A 13,496-nucleotide genomic window follows, 5' to 3' on the forward strand; every position below is an offset into this window, starting at 1 on the left:
CTAATAAGTACGGTGTGTCTTTTTGGGGTGATGAAAATGTTCTGGAAATAAATCTTGGTGATAGTTACACAATCTTGTGAATATATTAAAAACCATTGAACTGTTCACTTTAAAACAGTGGGTTTAATAGTCAATGAATTATGGGACTTCCCTGGTGGTGCAGTGGTTAAGAATCCACCTGCCAATGCAGGGGACATGGGTTCGAGCCCTGGTGCAGGAAGATCCCACATACCGCAGAGCAGCTAAGCCCGTGTGCCACAGCTACTGAAGCCCACAAGCCCACAAGCTCTGCAACAAGAGGAGCCACCGCAATGAGAAGCCTGCGCACCGCAACGAAGAGTACCCCCGCTCGCTGCAACTAGAGAAAAGCTCTCGCGCAGCAACGAAGACCCAACGCAGCCAAAATTTTAAAAATTAATTAAAATAAATAACTGTTTTTAAATAGTGAATTATATCTTAATAAAAATTTTATTTTTCTTTTAAAAAGAGGAAGTCTTGCACAGACCAATGATGAAAATAAATTCAGGAGTGAAACTCAAACCCCTGTGTCCAGAGAACAGATAGGAATATTGATAAAACTCTGTTTGAGAAAGCATGTGTGGAAAAAGCGTCTCTCGTACACCACTGCTGTCAGTATGAACTGTCACATTCATTTAAGTAAGCAATTATGTAATTATAAATAAATACATAAATAAAGGATATAGCCTATGGTCCAAAATTCTCATCTGTAGTCATCTAAAACCAAAGTGTGGCTGGAACAGTTAACACTCAGTGAATGTTCCTTCTTATTATAAAGCTGATGATCACAGGAAGAGAGAATATATTATGCAATAAGTTCCTACAGCCAAATTCAGCTCCCACCTCTGCTTCTTTCTGGAAAAAATAAGACAGTGCTCATATCACATATATGGTATGATAATGAAATTTCTGCTCTTTCGATCTTTGCGAGCTGCATAAAGTGGAAAGCAAAATTCTCTCCTAAAATGGAAGGTCATTTCTAGAGCTACTGAGCATATACTAAAAGAAGAGATAAAGAGTCTCATGTAGAGTTCCAGCCTCTTAATAAAAGGGATACAGTGAGATAGAACTGGGGAGGAGTGCAGGGGCGTAGGAAACAGAGCTTGAGTCTCAGCCTAACCCCATGAGGCTGCAAAAAATGCCAAGAAATATTCACAGTGACTAACGCCCCAAGCCTCATAAAAATCAGCAGTGACTCTGCAGCAACTGACAAACTCAATCACTACTGACAGAAGTGCTTTAAAGAACCTATACCTGTGTTTCCTTTCATTCTTTCTCCAAATGGTGATTCCCTTTATATGTGGCATTATTGTTTGTAAACACTGCACTTTGTTCATCAAATAAAGAGTTCTATCAATACAAAAAAAAAGCCCAAGGAGAGGAATATCACGTCAGTCTGTATTTTCCAATGCATCATACCCAGGCTTTCAGCCCATGAAGACATACCCTGAAGTCGACTTGCCCAAGTTGCAGGAAAAGGACCAAGCAAAGAGAAATAGCTTCGGAAATCCAGCCAATAACCCAAAGTGTGATACAGGACAGGATGCTCTTTTCATTGACACTCCTCTGGAGCTGGTCCTCTGGAAACAGGGAGTATCTGTCAGCCCACCTGCCACTACCCACCCGGTTCCCACCCTCCCTCCTATCCTGTGTGGTGAGATATGGTGGGGAGACAGGGATTGTGACATAAGCAAATGGCCTGGAACTGATCTATGTAAATGCCAGCCCATGAGATTCCTAGCAGGGACACCGCCTGTGAAGGCCTCACAACAGCCAACCTCTCGAAACCTCCAAGCTGACTGCCTCATCCAGGGGAGGAGGGACCCCTCCACGGGAGAACGGACAGCAGGATCCTGGTAGAGGAGGCACCAAGAGCTCCAGGGAGCGGGTGGCAATCGTGTAGGCGCCATGGAGACCGCCATGTGTGTTTGCTCTCCATGTTTTACATGGCAGAGGTGTCCCCGCTTATGCTCCTGTCTGTGCTTCAAGTTCCTCTTCACCTCGGAGCGGAACTGCACCTGCTTTCCCTGCCCTTACAAGGATGAGCGCGACTGCCAATGCTGCCACTGCACCTGCTCCGAGAGCCCCAACTGCCACTTCTGCTGCTGCTCCTGGGCCAATGACCCCGACTGTAAGTGTTGCTGTACAACCAGCAGCAACCTCAAGTGCCACTACTATGAGAGCCGCTGCTGCCGCCATGCCACCATCACGTTCCGCAGGAGCCGCCTCCAGAGCATCAGTACCTTGTAAGTGCCGCGCACCCGACGCGGGCCGCCGGGGCTCAGGAAAACGGGGGGCGGGGGGGCCCTGCCAGCTGTGGGGACAGGGCAGGTCAGCAGCCCCGCCCCAATTCCACCTCTTTATCTGAAAAAGGGAGGCCAGGAACTTGGGAGCAATAAACTCTCGTTACAATATGTCTTGGTGCAAATACATCACACAGTCATTGTATGGTGAGAGTTGGTAACTAGATGTCGTGATGATCTTTTTGAAATGTATAGAAATAGCAACTCACTACGTTGTGTAACGGGAACTAACATAGTGTTGTAGGTCAATTACTCTTCAAAAACAAACAAACTCATAGGAAAAGAGCAGATGTTTGATTACCAGAGGCAGGGGGTAGGGGTGGGGCATTGGATGAGGGCAGCCAAAAGGCACAGACTTCCAGTTATTTTAGATAGGTTACTAGGGATGTGATGTACCACAGGATATACATAGTGAACGCTGCTGTCAGTTATATATGAAAGTTAAGAGAATAAATCCTGAGTTCTTAGCCCAAGAAAAATTTTTTTAATTTTTTCTTTTTTTCTATTTCTTTAATTTTGTATCTGTACGAGTTGATAGATGTTCATTAAACTTACTGTGATAATCACTGTGTGGTATTTGTAAATCAAATCATTATGTTGTGCACCTTAAACCTATACAGTGCTATATGTCAATTACATCTCAATAAAACTAGAAGAAAAAAAGAGCTAAAAAATACTATAAAGTCTGTTTTGCACTTAATGGAACAGTAAAAACGTATATTCAATGGGGCTATTATTTTAAATATTTTTTGTGTTTCAAAATGTAGCAATAAAATTTACCTCACCTGCAAGAAAAAAGAAAAAAACTACACTTTGTAGCAATTAAGTGTACATGTCCTAAACAGTCACTAATCAGTATAGACCTGAGTTCCAGATCCAAGCTCCCTCAGCTGTGTGAGTGAGTGCTGAGCTCTCCTGAACCCCACCACTCTCACCTCTACAAAATACTAATAGCTAATACTTAGTGTGTAAGCAACTTGCCGGGAACCACGTGCGTGACCCCAGGTAACCCCTACCTCATGCCCATCACACCAGTGAAGAAACTGAGCATTTGAGAGGTTGAGTGGCCCAAGATCACACAAAGAGTAAGATGCCGTCAGAATTTGAACCCAGAGTCTGTGTGCTTAAATTAAAATGCTGTCCTGCAAAATAGACAGTATGGTACCTGCAATGATTCAGGGGCTTAATATTGCTTTGAAATCTGTTATGTGATATAAAAATATAAATTGCCCTTCCTCCTCTGAACCCTTGATATCTGCAACCCTCATTGGAAAAGCAGTAACTTCCACAGGCCGCTTTTGACCCCTATGGCCTGTGTAAGTACCCCAGGTGGCCATGAGCTCCTGCCAGCCTTCTCTTTGTTCCTACCCAGAAGTCATGGCACTGAGGGTCTCAATATCTCACTTAGGGTATTAACCCTCTGTGTCAGGCACTGCATAGCCTCTTCCTGCCCTGACCAAGGCGGTCTCTTCATGTCACACATGAGGGGCATCTGGAATAGCAGAGGCAGACTTCTTAGAGGGGAAAGACCAAAACTCAGCATTCTAAGATGACAGCACTTGGAGAGGCGGAAAGATGAGAGGCAGGTTGGAAGCCTTTCGCGGCTGGAAAAACAATTCTGTGAGCAAACGCTCTGTGAATTCAGGGGAAGGATATGATCTCTCTCACAGTTCAGCCCTTTCTAGCTGGTTAATAAAAATTACTCTCAGCTCATGGACCTCGCGTGGTGTTTGCACGAACAGAGAACCCAGGGGTTCTGGATTCAAGTGCAGAAGTTCTAAGGTGCAGAAAGTAACTCTCACACCCCTCTCTCCTCTCAACTGCCCCATTTCCTGCACATCAGCAATGAAGAGTCACCAAGCCCGTTTCAACAGGGGAAGGATGACACTGGTGCTTTGGAGATGCTTAGACCAGTAGCTCCCAAACCTTGTTTTGCAATAGAATCACCTGGGGATCTTTAAAAACTACTGATGCCTGGCCCCCACCCCCAGACATTCTGATTTCATGGGCTTTCAGGTATGTCCTGGGCATCAGAATTTTAAAAAAACTCTCCTGCCCCCAGGTGGCGCTAAAGTGCAGAATGGCCTGGAGGGAAAAAGAAGGGAAGCCAGGAGACTTGCCAGGTGATATATGGGAACCCAAGTACAAGGGGAACAGGCCTAAATTTGGGAGGAGGCTGCCACGGTGCAGAGGAGCAGAGGCCAGTTATCTCAACAAAAAGACAAGGCTGCTGGGCTTGGTGATGGTTGTGGCGTGGAATCATGACCACTGAATGCCCAAGTCCAAGCCTGAGGCTTTCTGATGATGGTCAGAGATGCTACTGCAAGTGTCAGGGGGTTGGTGCTGGGTCCGCTGAGGCTTATCTTCCACCTGGCCTCTCTCCTGGTGTCTGGCCCACCGCCTCCCCTGTTCCTCGTCACTGCTTCCTTCTCAGCATTTTCCTCATCCTGCCTCACTCTGATCTCATTCATCCCCCTTTGCCTTTACTCATCTCTTTTTCTCACTTCCTTTTTCACCTTCACCCCAACTCCCTGGGCCATTAACACCTGTCTCTTCTCCCTGTTCTCTCTTTCTCTTTCCCCAGCACCCTCCTCTCTCCCTCTTTCTTTCTGATTTCTCGTGCTGTCTCCCTTTATATTACACACTGATTCTCATAGCCCCACCTCATGAAACTAGAGAAATCCACCCAACTCTCATGTATACATCTGCCCTCCCCCCTCCAGATGACCCCTGCTGGAGCAGGAGAAAGCAGAGAGGCTGGGAAAGCAGAGAAGGAACAAAGCTGAGAACATTGAGTCTGGCAGGCTTGGACACCAGCATGCAAATCTCTAAGGGAGGAGCTATCCAGGTGCCCGAGTCTCCATAACCGGCACTGTCCCCATGGTGCCACTCCCTTCCAACATGTTTGGGTATCACCCTTGACTGCCTGGGCTCTGAGACCTGGGTCCCTGGCCAAGGGAATGGGGAAGGATCCAGAGGCATATAGGGACTGCAAGAACACAAAAAAGAACACAGGCAGAATGTCAAACGCAACCCCTAGACATCGCTAATACAAACAGAGAAGAAGGGATAGGAATAGTCACAAAATCAGTATGTTTTTTTTAAACATCTTTATTGGAGTATAATTGCTTTACAATGTGTGTTAGTTTCTGTTGTATAACGAAGTGAATCAGCTATACATATACATATGTCCCCATATCCCTTCCCTCTTGCGTCTCCCTCCCACCCTCCTTATCCCACCCCTCTAGGTGGTCACAAAACACCGAGCTGATCTCCCTGTGCTACAAAGCTGCTTCCCACTAGCTATCTATTTTACATTTGGTAGTGTATATATGTCCATGCCACTCTCTCACTTCGTCCCAGCTTACCCTTCCCCCTCCCCATGTCCTCGAGTCCATTCTCTACATCTGTGTCTTTATTCCTGTCCTGCCCCTATGTTCTTCAGAACCATTGTTTTTTTTTAGATCCCATATATATGTGTTAACATACAGTATTTGTTTTCCTCTTTCTGACTTACTTCACGCTGTATGACAGACTCTAGGTCCAAATAAGTATGTTTTATACCTCCATCCCCATGGCTAATTCATTTATTTTCATAAACTGCTTTTGCCCTGATTGTAGCTTCTTAGAACATGCACTTGAAAGTTTACAAGTATGCACTTACTTCATCCATAGTTCTTACAATATATGAAATCAGCCCCAGATATTAGACAAAGATTCAACACACACACACACACACACACACACACACACACACACCGTACAAGCACATATTTTTCATAGACTTGACCACTGTTTTCCCCTGCTGTGGACATGAGCTGGCTAGGAACAGAGGGGAGTCACTGTAGTGGCCATTTATTGAATGCTTACTATGTCCAGGGAGTTAAGCACTTATCGTGGATTATCTCATGGAGACTTTAAAATCCTCATGAAGGAAGTAATATTGTGAGCTTTGGTTTACTGAGGGTGAGAGAGGTGAAGAAACTTATCTCAAAAGTGCAACTCTAAAGCAGCGCATTTCACCATGTGCAACCTGCCCCTAACACCTAGCCCCTTAAGTCATAGTTGAGGTCTGGTGATCAGAACGCACGGGGTCTGGGCTTGGCTGGGCAAGTAACCTCCTGGTGTCCTGTGAAGAACACTTTGCCCATCTTCTTCTATGTTCCATCTCACCCACAACAGTAATGTCAGTGCCCAGAGGAGACTGGAATTACTGGCCCAGTGCAACAACTGAGAGATACACCACGAGCAAGTGTGAGGTGTCTCCGTAAGAAGGCATCACTAAGTTATTACAGGATTTAGGCGCATGTTAGGTGAGGACACAGGGGTAAATCTCCTATTAGGTATCTTAATAAATCTTGCCCAGAAGGTGGGAAGAACAGAGTTGAGCCTGAAGCTGCAACTGGTGAAAAAGCAGCAGTCACTGTCCTTAACCAGGACAGGGGATGTTTGATCATTTTTGTGGTTTGGACAATGTTCTTGCTTTTGTCTGAGTTCAAACATGAAGAAGTGGTCTTGTTTCTGTTTTGCTCCATCACAGTCCCAGAATGGCCTTGTCTGCTGTGGCTGTTCTGTGATATTATCCAGGGCCAACAGAACCCCAAGACCCAGCTGACAGTGCCAGCCCCTCTGGACTGTTTTTCTCTTGCTCAAAAAATAACAAGCAGTTGTATCGCACTTACTGTGTTCCAGGGACCGCTCTAAGGCCGTGCAGGTATTCAAATCAATTTTAATTTTCTCAAGAAACTCTATCAGGCGAGTACTAATTTTATAACGAGGAGAGAGGCAGAGAGAGGTTAATTAACTTACCTGGCATCGCCCAGCTAAAGGATGGTGGAGGGGGGTTTAGAACCCAGGCACCATCCGCCCGCTCCCCCACCCCACCCCGGCACAGCCATGCCCCTCCCCATCACACCACAAAGCGGCTCAGTGACATCCGGTTCCTTCCGAGGTGGAGAAACGGAGCTCTCCCCCTGAGGTCCCGTGTTTGCTTCCCCTTGCAGCTCCAAGATGGCCCTGCGCATCGGGAGCAGCGACATGCAACTGGATAAGGTGAAGATGATGCCCGCGAAAAGCAACCTGGTCAGCCACCTGTTGTGCCCCATCTGCAGCCGGCTGCGCCTGCACTCCTTCATACTACCCTGCCACCACAGCCTGTGCGAGAAGTGCCTGCGGCAGCTGCAGAAGCACGCCGAGGTCACCGAGAACTTCTTCATCCTCATCTGCCCCGTGTGCAACCGCTCGCACTGCATGCCCTACAGCCACAAGATGCTGCTGCCCGAGAACTACCTGCGCGGACGCCTCACCAAGCGCTACATGCAGCAGCATGGCTACCTCAGGTGGCGCTTCGACCGCTCCAGCGGGCCTATCGTCTGCCAGGTCTGCCGCAGCCAGAACATCGCCTACAAGCGCTGCATCACCTGCCGCCTCAACCTGTGCAACGACTGCCTCAAGACCTTCCACTCGGACGTGACCATGCAGGACCACGTGTTCGTGGACACCAGCACCGAGGACCAGGACGAGAAGATCTGCATCCACCACCCGTCCAGCCGCGTCATTGAGTACTGCCGGAATGACGACGAATTGCTCTGCAGCTTCTGCAAGACTGCCTTACACAATGGCCACGACACCATCAGCCTCATCGATGCCTGCTCCGAGAGGGCTGCCGCGCTCTTCAGCGCCATCGCCAAGTTCAAAGCAGGTCCTGGTCCCCTCTTCTCCCTCCACCACTCCTAGCTCAGGAACTGATGGGGAAGGTGATGTGGGAGGATCTGTTTAGAGAGCCTTACCTCCACCTGGTGGGGCAGTCCAAGCCCTGGGAGACACTGAGCCAGGCTGCAAGTCAGTGGCCTGGAATCCACATCTGGCAACTACCACCAGCCACTTAACCTCCCTGTGCCTTGGTTTTCTCATCTATAAAATGGGGATAATGGTGTTACCCAATGCAAGTTCGTGTGCCCGGCACACAGTGGGGCCAAACAAACTGACAATAGGTCGGAGTTTGGACCAGAGAAAGATTTATTGCAGGGTCAGGCAAGGAGACAGGTGGCTCCTGTCCCCCAAAACCCCAAGCTCTGGGAGGGGTTTCAGCAAGGCACTTTTAAAAGCAAGGTGAGGGAGGGGTCAGGTTGGTTGCTGCAAGCTTCTTGGTGTCTGTATCCTTTGTCCTTGCAGCTGCCCACACAGGTCAGGTCACGATGTTCCTGCAAACCTCCAACAAGACAAATGTTGTTCTCTGTTCTGCAACTTTTTATCTCTATGTGAATGGACTTTTAAAGATGAGAGCCTTGAGACTAGGCTATCCCATATATTTATCCCATATATATATCAGGCTATATATATATATATATATCCCAAATATATATCCCATATATTTCAGGCTATAGGCAACATTCTTTTACAAAAGGTGCAGAGCCTGCCGGACTAACCACATGTTAACAAAGCACAAAGGTTAAAGCAAAAGGAACAGATCTAATACCATGTCAGATTTGTTCTTCCCTGAACAATTTGTTCTTTCCTCATTGGGTGGTTGTGAGGATTAAATGAGATACTCTAACTGAAGCATGCAAAGAATGATCTAGCCCATAATAAGTACATAAAGATTCTATAATCTTGGTTATAATTTTCATGACCTTGGGCCTCATTTCCTCCTTTGGAGAACGAAGAGATTGATCCTGTAGTATCCTGAAGTTCTGTGAGCCTTTCTAAGGTGTTGTGACCCTAAAGATGGGTTTCTTCAGTATCTTCCCAATTTAAAGGGAAAAAGAATTAAGTCGATGCTGAGAGTTACCTCAGTTTTAAATTTCCCTTGAAGTTGCAAGCAGCACAGTAAAGGAACTGATAGCAAATACATAATAATGGGAAAACCCAGAAATAGCCAGTAATGTTGTGGTCAACAGCTCACTTTTCCTCTGCACGCCTGCTCATGGTTATTTTATGTTGACTACATATAATAGAGTTATAGTTTCTATAAGGGAAACTGACTCAGGTTTTCGTGATGGAACCCAGTACAGAGATATTTCCCAGAGTTCAGCAAAGGGCCCAATAATTTCTGGGTGTATATCCACCAGGTTAGACATGAGGATCTCAGGGATCCTTTTAGGCTCTTTGCCCCTGGGAATAGCTTCCTTGAACAGAGGCCTACTTTACCGGGGCCTTTTAGAGGACTTATGTCTAATTCTCTCCATAATCCTACAGTACAGGCACTAATATTCCACCACCCCCAGGATAGACAACTGGGATTCCAAGAAGGAACTGGCACAAGTCCCCTAGTAAATGGCAGAGCCGGTCTCTCTGACTCCAAAGTCCATGTTAATTCCACAACATTTGACAACCTATTCTGCTAAACAGTGACCAGAATCTAAAGATAAAGAGATAGAAAAACAACGGGAACCACCAATACACCTGTGGTCTGTTTCCCTACGTGGTGGCCTGGAGTCAAATGACCAGCGTGCTCCAGATCAACCCAGCCTCTCCCCTGTCAGAAATTTCAGTGTCCATACAAACAGGTCTGAACAGATTGACCAGGGGGCAGCTTTCCGCTGAGCTACGCAGGAAGGTCCCATTGGACATAGAAGTGGGTCAGGGACAGACTTTGCTAAATATGGCCCCCAGGACCTCTCACCAGCATGAACATTTCAGGAATAACTTGATTTCTCAATTGCTCCATGCCTAGAAACATTGTTTGTCAATTGACACTTATTCAATTTGGGAACAGCACCAGGGAAGCCCCTATATTAAAGAAAGCCTACAGGAGCCCCGTTGCCAGGCCAATGGAAGCCCCCATTGGTTCCTAGAGGGTTTTCTTAAGGTGGAACCCGTGGCCTGAGCTTGGCTGGATTCTTTTTTAAGTACCCCAGGTGATTCTGATGTCGCAGAAGACTGAGAAGGGCAACTGGAGCAATTAAGAACATAGGCTCTGGAGTTAGACAAATAGAATTAGGGACAGGCCCTGGGTCCTTCTAGTTACTTGCTGTGTGACACTGGGCAGTCATTTAACCTCTCTGAGCCTTAGTGTCCCCATCTATAAATGGAAACAACATCTTCCTCTTCTGAAGTTGTATGTAATGTATGATAATATATAGATATGATCCATATGTGTGATACATGATAATGTATGGATTGGATCTATATAAACGTTTAATAAATAGTAGCTAGTTTTGGGCTTCCCTGGTGGCGCAGTGGTTGAGAGTCTGCCTGCCGATGCAGGGGACGCAGGTTCGTGCCCTGGTCTGGGAAGATCCCACATGCCGCGGAGCGGCTGGGCCCGTGAGCCATGGCGGCTGAGCCTGCGCGTCCGGAGCCTGTGCTCCGCAATGGGAAAGGCCACAACAGTGAGAGGCCCATGTACCGCAAAAAGAAAAAAAAAAAATAGTAGCTAGTTTTAAATATAGTGCCTGAAAGAGACCTTGCTTTGACTTTGTTCTAAGACCAGCTCTTGCAAAACTGCCTTATTTGTAAGGGGCATCTTCCCCCTCATCTAAGACATTTTTATCCTACCTCTCCAGACTCAGCTCTGAGGAGCCTAACTAATCCCTAATAAAGCAAGGAATTTCCTATTCAGATTTCTTCTAACAGTGAGTAACTATTGAAGAGTCAAAGGAATTAATGTATAACGTGGAATTTCAGGGGCCCTAAGTCACAGCAGGGCTTGCACGTGGAGAGGGCAGGGAGCATTTCTCAGCACCACTGCAGTCACATCATGACAGTCCCCTGTTCAGCCCCCATCTGTATTGCCTCCCCATCCTTTCTGGGTCAGTGTGAGGGAGGAGGTGAGCAGAGGAAATGGGGGCTTCAGAAAGCAGGCCAGAGAGCAACACTGCTGATGTTCACCCCAAAGATGTTAGAAAACAGGACAGAATGGCTTTCACTCAACAAACACCATTCTAGCACCTCTACACATCCTAGTCACGGTGGTAACTGAGACAGCTGTGGTCCTGTTCTCATGGTCTGCCAGAACCCGAGGGTTTCTCTTACTGTAATGCACACCTCTGTGCCACCACCCACAGAGATCCAACTTACTGTGGACCCAGGGCTATGTTAAGAAACATGACTTGGTCACCCCCACTGCTGAGTAAAATTTGGAGAGGATTATAGCCCATCAAATCACTGCAGAGTCAGCCTTTCATGGGGAGGACCTTACCTCTAGAGTAGGCCACAGAAGGTGGACATGTCTTGAGATCACTGCCTAATGCCTAAGACCCTATAAATGGCAACTGTGAAGTTGCCATTTCACAGACAGAGGTGGCCCACGTGCTCATCCTGCCCCAGCATCTTCCACACTGCAGTATCGTTGGGTTTATGCGTGCCTGGAACATCAGTGGCCTCTCACGCTCATATCTGTATCCCTAGAGCCTAGAAAAGCGTGTGACATGGAACAGGTGTCACATGTTTGTTGAATGACTGAGTGAACTTAAAATCCAAATGCCATGTGAGAGGCGGCAGGATAAACTCGGTTTTCCTTGGAGTGTAACAGCAGATGCTTTCTGGAAAGTAAGTGGGGAGTAAGCAAGAGAGGGAGCCCAGCTGAACCCAAGGGAATCAAAGTCCCCAGCAGAGAAAAGGAACATGTTAAAGAGCAACCACAGTGAAGGGGAACTTTGCTGATCTGCCACCATTGTCTAGGGCTGGGTTTTGGTGAACAAGGCAAGGCAGTATTTAGAAGCAGTCATCAGAAATTTAGTTCTTTCTCCCACCCCTGCAAAAGCTTAAGTTTTCACACCGGGAAAATCCATCACTTTGTGACATCATCTCTTCTCAAGTAAAACTTGCTGACAAGTGAAGTCTGGTGAAAACTAACATCAAAGGTGGCCTTGAACTCCCAACTTTAGACCCAAGGCTGCAGGGATTACGAGATAGAAGTATGCCAGGGAAGGATGGCTGTCCTACCCAAGGGAAGTATTACAGAAAGAGAAAGAGAGGGGTGTATGGAGAGAGGCCACATTCATTTTATAAACCTATGCCAGCATCTTTCAGCGCAGCAACAAGTGGTCTCCCTCCCTTTCCACCCACATCTTTGGAGCCCAAGTTAGTTTGCTCCAGTTTGCCACTGGCTTTGACATCTGGGGAAATGAAAAATTTAACTGAAGTAACTCACTTGGTTGTTTTGCAGTCCGATATGAAATTGATAATGACCTCATGGAATTCAACATTTTAAAAAACAGCTTTAAAGCTGACAAGGAGGTAAAGCGCAAAGAGATCAGAAATGGATTCCTCAAGCTGCGCAGCATTCTCCAGGAGAAAGAGAAAACCATCATGGAGCAGATAGAGAATCTGGAAGTGTCCAGGCAGAAGGAGATTGAAAAATATGTGTACGTCACCACCATGAAGGTGAACGAAATGGGTGGCCTGATCGCCTACTCCAAGGAAGCACTGAAGGAGACAGGCCAGGTGGCGTTCCTGCAGTCGGCCAAGATTCTGGTGGACCAGATCGAGGACGGTATCCAGAGCACCTACAGGCCAGACCCACAGCTCCGGCTCCACTCCTTGAACTGCATGCCCTTGGACTTTGCTGAGCTCTCCAATGCCATCCACGAACTCTTCCCCGCAGGGCCCAAGAAGGTGTGTTCCTCAGGGAACTCCCTGCCATCACCCTATCCCCAGCACTCAGAAATGATGATGGCCAGGAAGGTCACTTGCAGTACCCACAGCTTCGGCAACCAGCAGATATGCCAGCGAAGCTCCTCCTCATTGTCCTTTAATGTCCCCAGCTGTGAGAAGACCAAGATGGGTCTGGAGGCCTATGGGCGAGCCCAGTCAGCTGAACCTGCCAAGCCCACAGACAGCCTCTACACTTACTGGAGTGCAGGGGTAGAAAACCAGCCTGTGCAGGACAGCAGCAGCTTCCACAACTGGTACTCGTTCAACGAGAGCTCCCTGAAGACTCCAGGCCCAATTCTTATCTACCAGACTCTGGTGTATCCGAGAGCTGCCAAGGTAAGAAAGGCTCTGGGCCCTGTAGGGAAGATGGGAGGGTGTGGGCTATGGAATGGAGCGGGGTAGTCAGGAAAGGTTGCACTTACTTGTTTGACCTCTAGGGTCCGGTCACTCAAATCTGTCCCTCTAGACTCTTTGTGGTCAGTCCATTCAAAAGGGATAAGTTCCCGAAATCTTAAGTAGCCCAAGATTGTTTTAAACCAAACAATGTATTTAACTCATAGCCAGAAGTACATCTGA

At 47.2% G+C, this 13,496-nt stretch overlaps 1 protein-coding gene across 1 annotated transcript in view; it reads left to right on the forward strand.

Moving 5' to 3' along the window:
* The first annotated feature begins 1,926 nt into the window (after positions 1 to 1,926).
* Positions 1,927 to 13,496, forward strand: part of TRIM42 (tripartite motif containing 42) — a 29,517-nt gene continuing 17,947 nt past the window's right edge. Inside the window, exons 1-3 of the mRNA XM_065876770.1 lie at positions 1,927 to 2,264; positions 7,325 to 8,022; positions 12,433 to 13,256. Of these exons, the coding sequence (XP_065732842.1) occupies positions 1,927 to 2,264; positions 7,325 to 8,022; positions 12,433 to 13,256 (1,860 nt within the window). The remainder of the gene's footprint in view (positions 2,265 to 7,324; positions 8,023 to 12,432; positions 13,257 to 13,496) is intronic.

Source organism: Phocoena phocoena, chromosome 4 (genome assembly GCF_963924675.1).
Source record: "Phocoena phocoena chromosome 4, mPhoPho1.1, whole genome shotgun sequence".
NCBI lineage: Eukaryota > Metazoa > Chordata > Mammalia > Artiodactyla > Phocoenidae > Phocoena > Phocoena phocoena.